We start from the raw sequence: 15,289 nt of genomic DNA, 5'->3' as shown, positions 1-15,289 counted from the left end.
GGTCAACTACTGTACAAAAGACCGTACCCCGCTACGCCCTGCGCATGCACCGCACAGTGCTGCCGTACCGTGTCAGACGGATACTGTGCTACCTGCCCGTCATGATGGAATATGAACAAGGATGGAGAGTGATAGCCATACCGTACCCGGCGACGTAGGCAACAACAAGACTAGGCAGTGCCCGCACCCTCTCTCCCTCTCCCTCTCTAACTTGTAAGACTGTCCCCTTGGACTATGAAAGGGGACAGGCCCCTCCACATCAGACATCACGAAAAATCTAGCGAGCACTCTCTCCTGCACATAGCGCACGTTTTGAGCCCCCCGTCACTCTCTTCCACTTGGACCAGAGCACGACCGGGTCTCGGACACCCTTTCTCATCCCTCACTCATTTGTACCTCACTGCAAACTTCGAGCACCTGGACTCAGGAATATAGTCGACCGACCGACCTCAAACTGGACGTAGGGCACGTTGCCCGAACTAGTACAAATCCTGTGTCATTATGTGATAGGCTATATCCGATCTAACGTATGGCAAAACTAATATTTACTTGTCGACCAGATTCCGCACCGACAAAACCTTTCTTAAAGAGTACTGTAAAATTTTAAGGAGTCTCAATCTTTTTTAGATAAAAGAAAAAAGTTTAGGCTGATGCATGAGGGGCATCTAGGTGAAAGATACAAATCATATTAGCACTTAGACTATGAGACACGCATAATGGAGAAGGTTTGGGCCAAGCAAACAAGGAGTGAAAGCTAAACTTCAACCATGTTTCCAAACTTGCAACCAAAATTGTTGACGAGCTCCATAACCATAATCTTCAACATCCTGCATCCTAACTTTAAAGTATCTCTCCCTTTAAAAAATAACGACCAACTTTTGATCCAGTAAGTTTCATTGAAAATAACTTGGATAAAAGAGTTAAGAACATTCTCAGTAAAAAAAATGCACGGCAATCACTCAGAAATTAAGCTAACACTAGTAGAGAACTCACCTTCCATGCGTCTTCTTTTGTCCCGATTTAAAGTTAACCTAGGACAAAATGTGCTTTAGTCCTAGGTCAAATATCAATCGGGACTAAAGACCCTCCTTCACTCCCAGGTCAAAAATCAGCCACCCGTGGGGGACCCTTTAGTCCTGCGTGAAAAAATCTGCTACCCGTGAGGGACCTTTTAGTCCTGTGTGGTAAGACCAACCGGGACTAAAGGTCACCATTTTAATCCCGGTTGGTGTTACCACCTAGGACTAAAACTCACGACACCAACCGGGATAGAATGGGGTCGGGTCCCCCACGGGTGGCTAAAAAAGAATTAAAGCCCTGGGATCCTTTTTATCCCAATTTGTAATACCAATCGGGATAAAATAGGATTTTTAATCCCGGTTAGTGTTTCAAACCGGGATAAAAGAGTCCCCCACAGGTGGCTAAAAAAGAACTAAATCTCTCGAAACTTTTTATCTCGGTTTGTAATACCAACCGGGATAAAAGGGGTCTTTTATCCCGGTTGGTATTACAAACCGAGATAAAAGGGTTCCCCAAGATTTAGTACAAAAGGATTACATCCCCTATATACTTAGATGTGGTGTGTAGGTGGGATAGTAAGGAAGCTATGGGTGAGGCTTGAGGATGTGGTTTGAATCCCACGGACTGCGCACGCGCATATTTCGCGTGACTTGTGGCTTTTTTTTTTTTGCAAAACCATTTATCGCGGTTGGTATTACTAACCAGTATAAAAGGGGGTCTGTCCCGTTACCAACTGGGACTAAAGGAAGTCTTTTGTCCGCGTATAGAGATCCGGGACAAAAGGCACCTCTTTTGTCTCAAATGCGTTATCTCGGATTGATTTTCGGAAGATTTTCACCTACTAACCGAGACTAAGGCCTGGTTTGGTTCCCTTGCTTAAATTTAAGCACCCGTCACATCGAATATTTAGATACTAATTAGGAGTATTAAACGTAGACTATTTACAAAACCGATTACATAAGTGGAGGCTAAACGGCGAGACGAATCTATTAAGCCTTAGTCCATGATTTGACAATGTGTTGCTACAGTAAACATTTGCTAATGATGGATTAATTAGGCTTAATAGATTCGTCTCGCTGTTTAGCCTCCACTTATGTAATGAGTTTTGTAAATAATCTACGTTTAATACTCCTAATTAGTATCTAAATATTGATGTGACACTTGCTTAAAAATAAGCAAAGTAACCAAACGGGCCCTAATACCGAGTTTTCTACCGGTGTAAAAAAAGCAGTATCATGAACAATCTATTAATTATGCCGGGCGGAACCCTTTAAATGCCTCTCATTGTTGTGAGCAGATAACAATGCAGTTACGAGTCTGTTCCTTTCAGACCTCACAGCAGCACGCAGCAGCTGCCAGCATCCGTCCATGACTAATTGACTACACGCGCCTTAGATTCAGCCATTGATTCGAGAACATACGTCCTGACTACTCAACGCTCAACTGCTGATGCAACTGGAGACCTACACAAAAGCCATGATCCCAGCACGGTACACGTAGGTCCCCCGTGCCGCTCCCATCAACCTCGCACATGCCGATCGGTGCTGACCAAACCAAACCAGAAACTAGACCGAACCCGGGGATTCAAGGGTGTTTGATCCATGAACTAATTAAACTAATTTTTAATTAGAAGGATTAAATGTGAACTAATTATAAAACTAATTGCATAAGCGGTGAATCTATTAAACATAATTAACTCATAATTAGTACATATTCATTGTAGCATCACACGATCAAATCATGGACTAATTAGGTTTAATAGATTCATCTCGCGAATTAACCTTCATTTATACAATTAATTTTATAATTAATCTATATTTAATACTTCTAATATTCGATGTGATAGGAACTTAGACTCCAAACGGGACCTCAGTTATCCGGCGACCTCAGCATTCATTCCCGTTCCTGTTATCTCATCATCCACTTGTCTCAACAGATCCTGGGAGCTGATCGGTCCACGTAGTCTAATCAGGTCTCGTTTCGGAACGTGAGGATTTTTCTCGATCTGCTATCTTGTGTGAATGCCCCTGCTGGTAATAGCAGACTGTGGCCTCGCCAAGGAGTGGAGTGGAGAGGAGCAGAGCAAAGTTGCCCGGGCTCTGCTGCTGCTGCTGGTGCCGCTGCCCCCCTGGTGTCTCCGTGTCTGTGCGCGCCATCTCAAAAGCTGGATGCCTGAGGGCTGAAAGCACTGTGGTCTCGCGGGGGCTCACTTGCCTGAAAAGGGATCCAAGCCCCTACCACACCGGGGGTCACCTCCTCAGTCCCGGCCACCGGACCAGCACGGCACCAGGCGATCACGACGTGAACCAGCCACGCCCCGGCCACCACGGTCGCCATCGTCACTGCAGTAGCGTTTCAGCATCCATCCATGATCCATGGTTCCCGGGGTCAGCGAGCGACCAAGAAATCGATCCAAGCAGTGGAATGACGCGTGTGTTTGTCGTATGCTAGCCTGCAAGTTGACTATTTCCGGCAGCTAGCATTGAAGTTGAAGCGACCGGCGGCGAGCAATCTATCCCCGGGCCCCGACCTAACGCACCGCTGGGTGGCGATCGGCATTGATCGGGTGCCGGCCGGCGGAGTTCCAATTCCGTCACGTGCTGGCGTGCTGCTTTGGAGGTTGGCGCCGTCCTGACGGATCAGATCGAGCACTGCAGGCAGCAACAACTAGCTGCCGCCTTGATGAACGGCACGCCGGCGGGCGGGGGCATGTCGGGCGCCGACCACGTACGTTAGTACTCAGTACGTGGCCGCGCCGCAACCGTTCTCGAGGCTCGATGCTCGTTAATGGAGCCGGAAAGCGCGCTACTGGTCTTTCCTCCCTCTCGCGCGAGTTTTTTTTTTCTCTGTCTGAAGAAGAATTTTTTTTGGTTTCCATTCACCCAGAAGAGCTGTTTGAGACGACGATCGAGAAGCTCACGCTGCCTAATTGTTGGGCCAGCCTTAGAGGCCGGCCGGGCTGGCGACAGCAAAGAGGCCGGCGAGATCGGGAGCCTGGCCTGCCGGACGACAGAGACCATGCGAGCGACACGACGCGCACGAGAGACGGCTGCCCCGCGCGGACGGGACAGCCCGACCGAACCACGCCGCCGCCGCATGGGAGGCAGCCGCGACGCGACGCATGTGCGCGCCCCGTGTCGCGCAGCAGCAGAGAGGCCAGCGCCAGCCCAGCCGCGGCGGCGACGCCGTCAGCGTCAAATCAAATCGGCCAGCGATTGTGGGGCGGCGGAGGAGAGGAGGGTCGACCGCATCGTGGGCCTGGCCAGAGCCGGCTCTACGATGTCGAGGGCCCTCGAGCGAACCGGATTTTATGGCCCCTTTGCGATCAACCAATTAATTACCTTGTTTTCTTTTTTCTTTTCTAAGCACTGAAAAACGTTTCTTCGGCAACATCTAAATTCTAATACATGAAAGTAGATAATTGTTATGAAATTCAAAGTAAAGTTAAAATCTAAGTATCAAACATGCTAAATAAACAATTAATGAAATAAGTCAATAGCTCACCGAGTCACACAATGATGGATGACGATTCGGCGATCTACTCGATGCTCACGGCTAGGGTTTCTGGGTATGAACCTCGACGTTGCCATGGACCTACCGCCCTATCGCACTGGAGCCACTGGACCAGCTGGAGGGAGGCGAGGGTGGTAGAGGGCTTTCTAATTAAGCCTAGAAAATTTAAAGATCACGTCTGATAAGAGTCGGATTGAAATGTTATATGATTTTAAACTTAAAAATGAGTTTTAAGGTTAATTTGAATTTTGAAGTAGATACGAGGATTATATCCTGACCGAGGACGCCATGCGGCGTTGCCGGTGTGAGTTGAGGATAAGGCTGATCGCTGGAGCCGTGCAGGGAATCGTGGATCATAAATTCTCTATTTCGTTGTGCGGCAGCAGACGGGCCTCCTCGGCTCCTCTTTCTTCGATGCCTACAGCCTGTAGCATTGAGGCCTTCTGGAGCAAGGAGCCTTGTTGCACATATTACCTCTTGGGTCCCCTCTTGTCGTGGGCCCCCGGCCGTCGCCTCTGGTGCATGGGGCTAGAGCCGGCCCTGGACCTGGCATGTGCGGCCTATGGTGGGCCTCGCATCTTGTTTGCTGATTTCGGCTCTTCTGGCCCACCGGGTCCAAAAACAGCAGGGTCGGCATTGCTGGCCCACGCAGCTCTGGCCCACGCAGCTCTGGCAAGCAGGCACGCACAGGGTGGTGGGATGAATTCGACCCGCTAACATTTTCGACCTGCTACGAGAGTTGAATTTGGCCCGGACTGTTTCATATTTTATCCGTTTTTCGCGCATGGGGGTGGAGCAGTGAATTCGGCCTGTTAGCTATATGCGGCCTGCTATGCGAGATGGTCCGGCCCATGTCACTTTTTATTCATTTTCGATTTTCCTGAGAGCGTGATGGCCCAATTGTGGCCTATTTTCAGTTTTTCGTTTCTTTTCCTTTTTCTTTCATGTGATTCATCTCTTTTTTTTCTTCACTTTTTCTTTCTTTATTACCGTTTCTTTTTTCTTTTTCCTTTAGCAACAACACTAAATTTTTTTATTTTTTATCCTTTTCCATTATTATGTTTCTATTCCTTTATTTTTATTTATTATTCCTTCATTTATTTTTTTCCTTTTTCTTTCTTTATTACCGTTTCCTTTTCTTTTAGGTAACAAAACTAACTTTTTTCCTTTTTTCTTTTTGTGATTATACATTTTCTATCCCTTTATTTTTATTTATTATTCATTTTTTATTTTCATTTTTAGTTTTTGTATATTCTAGTATTAACTTTTCTTTTTCCTATAAAATAGGCAAGACAACACTATGAGATGTAGCACCTACGGTAGTTAATGTATATTTTTGTTACCTTGTTCGTCAAGCACGTGGATATTTTTTATTTAGTTTTATTTTTTTAGTTCGTCAAGTGTGCATATTTTTATTTTATCAAGTGTGCATAATTCTATGATGTTTCATAAGTTCATATAATTTGTTCCGGGGTATGCATATTTGAGTTGATATAATTTGTTTGGTGGTATGTACTTATTTGTTCATTATATTCAGTTTCTATTATTTTGACAGTACTGTTCGTGATTTCAACTATTGTTTTTCTAGTGTACTAATATTTTGTTCATCATTTTTAATTATTTGTTCATAGAAAATTATTATTTTTATAATTTATTTTATGATTGTACATTTTTGTTCTATATGTTTGTATAATTTGTTCGATATGTACAGTTATTTTATTCCGTGAGTTGATCTAATTTGTTTCACAATGGGTATGTATTTGTCCGTGATATTGTGACGGGTCCATGGACTCGGGGTCGCCAACGGGACTACTTTCCCGTGACACTTAGCCCAATAAAAGGCATAACAACAAACGTACACTTGGGTCGGCCTAGCTACGTGCATCCAGGCCGAAACCACGATCCGGCTGTCGACCGGCCCCTCCAACAAGGAGGCCTGGTTGACGCCCCGACTAGAGGGAGCCAGCCAGGGATGGGGCCGCAGTCCGACTCCGACTGAGTACTCCCGAAGGAGTGCTCCCGACGGAGTGCTCCCGACTGAGTACTCCCGATTGAGTGCTCCCGACTTAATCCCCTGACTGAGGACTCACCGTACCACTTGCACTGATCTCCCCGACCGGGGACGTCCAAGGAGCAGGGGCGGATAACGAGGCGGTGCCCGGGTCAGCTAGCCGTATGTGGAGCCGTACCACGCCACGCCTTGTGCATGTCTGCATAGTGGCGCCGTAAATCTACCCACTATGGCGTAGTGGCCTGACGAGGAGAACAAGGACCGAGGACAAAAGCCATATCGTATCCACCGACGTGGGATTCGACAAGACTAGGCAGCACCCGTACACTCACTCTATTATCCTTCCCCCACTGCTCCAAGAGACACACAAGAGAGACACCCTCTTACACACACGATCTCCTCTCTCTCTCTCTCACACACACACACACTTAGCGCTAGCCTGAGCTCTTGCCACTCTCCTCCACTGAGACGACAACAAGGCCAAGATTCAGGCACCCTCCTCTCCTACTCCTCTTGTTTGTACCCCCACTGCAAACTTTGAGCACCTAGGCTCATGAATAAAGTTGACTGACTGACCCCCGACTTGACGTAGAGCGTGTTGCCCAAACCAGTATACATCTTGTGTCATTGTGTGCTAGGCCATATCCAATCTAATGCATGACAAAACTACAAATAATTACTTGTCGGCCAGATTTTGCACCAATAGTTGGTGCCATCTGTGGGGAAGACACCGTTGCATTTGCGCTTTGCAGGTCATCGGATGGCCCACCTCACCACCACCTCCAGCATGACGGGCTCGAGCAACACAATTCGTTTTGGCTCGCTAGAGTTTCCCGCTCCCACCCTCGGCACGACATGGGTTCCACCTATCTTCACGCCGTTCTAGGCCTTCCGCTTCGAAAGTTTGGAATTCATCGTCGATCAGCTCGGCGTACTTCGCCTCTGTGAGGAGACAACTCCCCCTGCATCCCGAAGAAAGGTGGCTCGCATCATCGTCTGCAAGCCACTCGACGATCTTGATGTGGGGGCGCTTGCGCTCCGCATCGAATCCATGTTGGGCACAAGCCTCACGGTTAACGACGTGGATACTGTCATGTATTCACTGGCTAACATTTTCAGCCAGCCCTTTGGGGGCGCTTCGCTGTCTCCATCACGCTTGCTGCGCGCCCACCTCCTGTTCGGTCGTGCGTCCACTGCGTACGCGTACACTTGGGGGCTCTGGAGGGTCATGACTTCGTCTCTCCACCCATGCGAGTTCCTTGGAATGGTGGGCTTCACCCCCGCCTCCTTCCATGACCTCTGCGATGATGAGCTTGAAAGCAATGGCTCCAGCATTGACGACGTGATGGCACTTGACCATCCTCTGTCCTGGGAGTACGCCATGGCGGATGCTCCGGAACAGCTCCCGGAGGTGGTGGAGTCTGTCGAGACTCACACCCCGCCAAAGCACCATGCGGAGGCCTTGGCACAAGCGTAGGCGCATGGCGACGAACTGCGATAGCGGCAGTAGGACCAGCCACCGCCACTGCACACGTGCAACCAGGCAGGCGGCGCTAGGGGCCACGCCCGCCAGGTCCAGCGCCACATCCTGGCAGGGGAGGATGACCTCCCGCAATTCACTCAGGCTGGAAAGAACATCGCCGCCGTGGCGATGCTTCTACGTAGCCTTCCCGAGCTAGCTGATCCACAAGAGCAGGCAACACACCGGAACCTCCGGGTGCTGGTAGAGACTGCCGCCATACAGCGGGCAAAGAGATCCACATCGTGATAACGACATGCAACCTCTTACCCAACCAGCGCGTTGGGGCCACACCAATTGAACCGCTCCGTCCGTTCACCCCCGCAGGCAGGGCGGAGCTCTGTGGCAGCCCCACAGCCCGACCCGGCACCGGCGTCGCGGCGTCAGCCCGTGCACGAACGGATCAGGCCGAACCATGAAGCGTGCAGCATCATTCATGCACAACGTTTGGCGCGACACGACGTTGACATTGAACAGATAGCTGTAAGAGCGACTGACGTGGCTCGCGACCAATCCGATGAGGAAGGTGAAGAAGTGCGCCAAAGGCGAGGCGGCCGACTGTGCGACCGGAACGGTGACCGAAGCCCTAGCCCGAACGGACCGGGACCGTGGGCCTTCGGTCACCGGATCCAAAAGGCGCATTTCCCACGGTGGTTCTGACCACCCACCAACATCACCAAGTACACTAGGGAGACGAATCCCGGAGTGTCGCTTGAAGACTTCCGACTCGCCTACCGAGCCGGAGCATCCGATGATGACTATTTCATCAACCAGTATTGCCCCATTTGCATAGGGGAGTTCGTTTGGGCGTGGCTTCAGTTCCTTCCTCCCAATAGCATCCGCAATTGGTCGGATCTGAAGAAGGTCTTTGTAGTAAACTTCCAGGGGACGTACATCCGCCCTGGGAACTCCTGGGACCTTAAGAGTTTCAAGCATGAACCTAACGAGACCCTGCGGGGTTAAATTCGTAGGTTCTCGAAGCAATGCAACTTTCTTCCCAACGTCATCGACACAGACGTCATCGACGCATTCCTCTCTGCGATGACGTGCAATTTCCTAGTGCACAAGCTCGGCTGGGTCAAGCCCCGGACCACCCGCGAGCTACTCGACAACGCTACAAATCACGCCTCCGGCAAGGAGGTGGTCGGGGCGGTTTTCAGGGGTGGCAAGACAAGGGCAAGGCCAAGCGCGACAACCGGGACAAAGGCCCCTCCACACAGTGGGGAAAGAAGGACAGGAAGGATCGGTGGTGCCTGACCGACCCAACCTTGGTCACCGCGGCCGACCGATTGGGCAAACAGCCCCGGCCGAGCTAGCACGACCACTTCGAGAAGCTCATGAAGAGTCCCTGCACTAACCACACCTACCCCGTCAAGCACCTCTACAAGGCTTGCAAACTCCTCAAAGGCTTCCTGCGGCAAGCCGGCGAGTGTGGCGGAACCACCTCGAATTAGCCTGATTTAGCAGGGTTAAGCCGCCTAACATGCGACACTCCTGTCTAAACCGAACTAACACGAAGTGCCGTCGAATTTCATCCGATTTAACCACTTAAACAGGATCGAGTCTAGCAAACCCACACGAAGGTGAGCGGTTACATAGAATACAGCGAGTCCACTGAGTTAAGCAAGTCTTACTCAATTAGTTCGGCCATATAAAAATTAACATCAGAGTTTTATAACAAAAGAACAACAGAGAAAACACTAGCGGAAGGCTTCGTCGGGTCGGATGTCTGGGCGAGGCCAACCAGAACATCACTGAGTCCTCTCCTCACCGTCCGAGGAGGGGTCCCACTCGACCGTCCAGCCTGGCGGGAGCTGGGGCGGCCAAGCGCCAGCAAGGGAGGGGTCGGGAGCAGCAACCTCACCTGAAAAACAGGAGCCACAACAAGGCTGAGCTACTAAGCTCAACAACACTTAACCGGTGGGAGTTAGCTACTCCTCCAACTAGACATGCAAGGCTTCTTGGCTGAGGGGTTTGTTTGCCAAAAGCACTAAGTAACCCTATTTTCAAGTTTTAGCTCCGGTTCTAGATTCACTTACCAGTCTAGGTTGTGCAACCTATTCTAAGCAATCATAGGGCCAAACAAGATGTGTAGAAACAACAACAACATTGCCATCATCAGATTCCTCATTTACTCAGGGTGACATAGCGATCAAGAAATCTCAGACTGTGAGAGGCAGACGAATCGATTCGAGTTCTTTAACCATGCATGGTGAACCTAGCCTCACGACATCCGCGCACCCGGAGGTCGCTTCCTGTGTCGGCCTTCCCCATCAATCCCCTAACCCGTGTCGGGCCCATTTCCTTTGATGCAAGGTTCCACAGACTCGGCCTCTGCCGTCCTGTGACCACACATTGCCACCACGTGCGACAACAGCAGGGGAAACTCCGTTCCAAGAACAATGGGGCGACCGCTCACGTCTAGGTTCAATCAGGTACTAGGCTTCCTCATCCCATACTAAGTATGAGGCTAGTACTTTCAAACACTTGATCACGAACACCACCACTGTCGGGCCTTAGCAAGTTTTCATAGACAGACGGGGCGACCATCCGACCACCAAAAAGTTACTAAACCCTGCCCCGTCCATCGTCCTTATAGTTGTAACAGGAGAGTAAATCATGCAACTCCTACAACTCGCGAGTGACAGGAGATCACTCGGCTTTTACCGTCTCCTAGTTAAGCAATGCAGCTACTCGGTCCAACAGCTAGTGCTCATATCATGGTTACCTAAGTCATGCATCTAGGGTTTCACACAACTCCTATACGTAAATGTGCAAGCATGTTACAGAAGGCATGCGCAAGTCTGGTAAAACACATAGGACTTTCATGCAACCGGGGCTTGCCTTTAAGCAAGGAGGGCGGGAACTGCTCGACTTCTGGGGTGACTTCGGCTTCCGCGGGCAGGAACTTGGCTACAGCTTCTTCTTCGGGCGCCGGGTGCAACTCGTAGAAGCCGTCGGCGAGGTGCAGCTCTACACGAATGCAATGCAAGGGTTAGCTTAAACGGTTATTTCAACAGCAACACTGGCTCGCCTGAGCCCAGAAACTTGCGACAAAGAGCAGGAGGTTATGGTGGTTCGAGAGAGCTGATGATGATTAAAAGGTAAGGGTAGGAAGGAACTAGTGGTCTGATCCTTGAACTAGAGGAGGTGATAACTGGGATCCTTAGACGCAAGCGCTGAAGGGTTCCCAAGTTTTTACACATACACCCTCGAGTTGAAGAAAAAGATCACAGCCAAGCCCCCGGGCGAGGCGGATAAGGGTCGGCAGAACAGACGGGGTCGGGCGAGACGGAACTGGGGTCGGGCGGATAGGAGGGGTCGGGCGAGGCGGACTTAGGGTCGGCAACTCACCTTCTTCCTGAAAGAAAAGCTTGGGGTCGGGAAGAGGCAGACTTGGGCGGAGGGACTAAAGCTTCGAGCAAGGGCTAAGACTGGCAATGCTCCGGCGGCGGCGCTGCTTCTTGCGGAACACAAGAGAGCTCTTACGCAGCACGGGGGAGCAAGCTGCTGGGTGACTTGGAAGAACTGAGAGGGAACTGGGAGAAGAACTTCTCAAGGACTCGGTGAGTGGCGCTAGTACCTTGAGTAGGGAGTAGGAGGAAGCTGAAGGCAACAGAGGTGGAGGGAACTCCGGCGACGGGGGCATTCCTTTTATAGCTGCTGGAGCAGAGGAACGGAAACGTCGCGGAGACAGAGAAGGGGAGCGGCGCGAAGGCCGGGGAGAAGCAATGGAGTGCTCTGCCGTGGCGGCGATTGAGCAAACAGGGCGGTGCTGCAGAACTCCGGGGGTGACGCCAGCGATCATTGCGCTATACCGTCAGGGCGGCGTAGGCGCTGGTAGACCGGTGGTTGGGATTTGGCGGAAAGCGGGCGTCGTCGTGCGGAAGAGGTGATAGAAGCGACCGGTTAAATGGCGCTAGAATCGAGGGCGCACAGGTGAGAAGACAGGCGGACGCGGGCGCGGAAAAGACGGGCGACATCGGGCTCTGAGGCCAGGATCTGGTGGCGTGATGATGGGCGCGGGAGACAAGGTTCTGCAGAAAGGGGTGCAGAGGGCTTCCGCTGCCATTGGGGAAAAGGGGCTCGGGAACCCACTCTGTTGCTTGCCAGAGACAAAACTGGGCGATGGCGTCGGAGAAAACGAGCCACGCGGCAGGAAGATTCTGAAGCGGCCATGCAACTCGAGTGCGGCTGGCGCGGGGGATCTGGAAAAGATCTCACGGGTCCACCGGTGGATAGATCGGACGGGTGAGGAAGATCAGCAAGATCCGACGGCGGGCTGAGCTCGCCGGGGTCGGGAGAGGAGCGAAGCAGGTAGGGGTCGGATCCAGGGGTCGGGACTGGTGGAAAACTGGGCACTCAAGCACGGTTAAGCAAGACAGATAACTAAGGTCAAGGGCTCCGATCAAGATTAACTGGGAAGGATTAGGGGTCGGTCGTTACAGCGAGCCAAAGGAGCTCAAGGACAAGGAGGACACAGCCGACAAGGAAGCTGCGGTGCACAAGGATGAGGACGGCTTCCCGAACCCGAAACCTGCCTCATGATATTCGGGGGATCCAACGCCGACCACTCCAAGCGGCAGCGCAAGGTGCATTACCGAGAGGTATGTACCGTCGATTTGGCTATCCCTACTTTCTTACGCTGGTCAAACCATCCAATCACATTTGACCAGAAGGACCACCCCCTTGCGTCCTCGGACCAGGTTGGTACCCGCTCGTCGTCGACCCCATCGTCAACAGGAAGCACCTTACTAATGTGCTCATGGACGGGGGCAGCGGCCTTAACATCCTGTATGTTGAGACCCTGGATCCTATGCGCATTCCCTGGGTTGAGCTCCGACCGGTGAGCGCGCCCTTCCACGGCGTGATCCCGAGGAAGCAGGCGTACCCGCTTGGGCAGATCAACCTGTCCGTCATGTTTGGCGACCGCGCCAACTTCCGCATGGAGGTCCTGACCTTCGAGGTGGTGGATTTCCCTGGGTGCTACCACGCCATCCTGGGGTGTCCATGCTACGCCAAGTTCATGGCGGTCCCCAACGACACCTACCTCAAGTTGAAGGTGTCAGAACCGCACGGCACCATCACGGTGGGAAGCACCTTCTCGCATGCCTATGCGTGCGATCACGAGAACTTCGAGCTCGCCACCGGCCTCACCAACTCCGCCAAGCTCCCGAAGCTCGGGAAGGAGGCGGAGCCGGCAATGCCCGACTACAACGAGCCGATCGCCGCGAGCGCCTTCAGCCCGACCGAGGAAACCAGGGCAGTGGAGATCGACCCCAGCAACCCAACCAAGATGGTGCAGGTCGGGACCAAGCTCACGACCAAATAGGAAAGTAAGCTCGTCGACTTCCTGTGCGCCAATTGGGACGTCTTCGCGTGGAAGCCTGTGACATGCCGGGGATCCCAAGGAAGGTCGCCGAGCACACGCTACGCATTGCCCAGGCTCAAAGCTCGTCAAGCAACGCCTGCGCCGCTTCGACAATGAGAGGAGTAGAGCCATAGGTGAGGAAATCGCCAAAGTCCTTGCGGTCGGTTTTATCAAGGAGGTGTACCACTCCGACTAGCTCGCTAACCCAGTTCCTGTAAAAAAGAAAAATAGGAAATGGAGAATGTGTGTTGACTATACTAGCCTTAACAAGGCGTGTCCTAAGGATTATTTTCCTTTACCGCGCATAGATCAGATAGTTGACTCCACCTAAGGATGCAAAATCTTCTCCTTTCCGGATGCCTACTCGGACTATCACCAGATCGCGATGAAACAGTCTGACCAGGTCACGACCTCCTTCATCAAACCTATATGGATCGTACTGCTATGTGACCATGCCTTTCGGTCTGAGGAATGTTGGTGCCACCTACCAGCAAAGCATGCAGCGGTGTTGCGTCTTCCAAATTGACCCGCCTGACCAACCGACCAGGTCGAGCGGCCAAAGACCACTATTGCCATCTACGTGGATGACATAGTGGTAAAGACGGCTTGGGCAGGTGACTTGATCGCGAATCTAGCCGCAACGTTCGCGAACCTCCAAAGGTTCAGCGTTAAACTGAATCCCGAGAAATGCGTTTTTGGGGTTCCGAGGAGAAGCTACTCAGGTACATCATGTCCGAGCGTAGTATCAAAGCCAACTGCCAAAAAGTCACGACCATCGCAATATATGGGTCCCATACGCAATGTCAAGGGCGTACAAAGGCTCACAGGTTGCTTGGCCACTCTGAGCCGGTTCATCTCCCTACTCGGCGAGAAGGGGATGCCGCTGTACAAGCTCCTCAAGAAGTCGGACACATTCGTTTGGACGGAAGAGGCATAGATGGCTTTGGAGAGCCTCAAAGCACTGCTGACCTCAACCGCGGTCCTCATCACTCCTAAACGAGAGGAACTCCTCCTCTACATCGCGGCATGTGACCACGTCATTGGCGCCATTCTCGTCATTGAAAGGGAGGAGCCCGGACACATGCTGAAGGTCCAGCGACCGGTGTTCTTTGTTAGTGAGGTACTAACCGACGCCAAGGTGCACTACCCTTAGGTCCAGAAGCTTCTGTACGCCCTACTGATGGCAAACCGGAAGCTCTTCCACAACTTCACCGAGCATGAGGTAACGGTCGTCACCTCGTACCCGCTGGGAGAGATCATCCGCAACCGTGATGCCGCGGGTCGGATCTCCAAGTGGGTGCTCAAGCTCAAGGGTACAACATCAAGTACGCCCCCCTCCCACACCGCAATTAAGTCTCAAGCCCTGGCTGACTTCGTCGCCGAATGGACGGAGGTCCAGACCCCGACCTCCAACGTCTCCCACGAATACTGGACAATGTACTTCGATGGGTCGGTCATGGGATCAGGCGCGGGGGCTGGAGTGGTCCTAATCTCCCCAGAGGGAAACAGGCTCCGCTATGCAATCGGCCTCCACTTCAAGGCCTCAAACAACATCGCGGACTATGAAGCCCTCATCAACGGGCTACATATTGCCATCGAGCTCGGCGCAACGCGACTTTTCGTTTGTGGCGACTCGGAACTAGTGGTCGAACAAGTCATGAAGGAGTCCTCCTACAAAAGTCCACTCATGGTGGTGTACTGCTAAGAAGTGCGCAAGCTCGAGGGCAAGTTCCGAGGAATCGAGCTGCACAACGTCCTGCGAAGGGACAATGACGCTGCCGACTCCCTCGCAAAATTAGCGGCCAAGTGGGATTCGCCCCCGGACGGGATCTTCGTTAACGACATCCACGAGCCA

The 15,289-nt window shown here is 51.8% G+C and overlaps 1 protein-coding gene across 1 annotated transcript; it reads left to right on the top strand.

The window, feature by feature from the left end:
- Positions 1-12,828: 12,828 nt before the first annotated feature.
- LOC101786755 lies at positions 12,829-13,395 on the top strand. The gene has a single exon (XM_004971659.1). The coding sequence runs from the start codon at positions 12,829-12,831 to the stop codon at positions 13,393-13,395; it is 567 nt and encodes a 188-aa protein (XP_004971716.1).
- The last annotated feature ends 1,894 nt before the right edge of the window (positions 13,396-15,289 follow it).

This window comes from Setaria italica, chromosome V (assembly GCF_000263155.2).
Source record: "Setaria italica strain Yugu1 chromosome V, Setaria_italica_v2.0, whole genome shotgun sequence".
In the NCBI taxonomy this organism is placed as follows: Eukaryota; Viridiplantae; Streptophyta; class Magnoliopsida; order Poales; family Poaceae; genus Setaria; species Setaria italica.
Note: the sequence above shows the minus strand (reverse complement) of the source record. Positions and strands in the feature narration are given on the sequence as shown.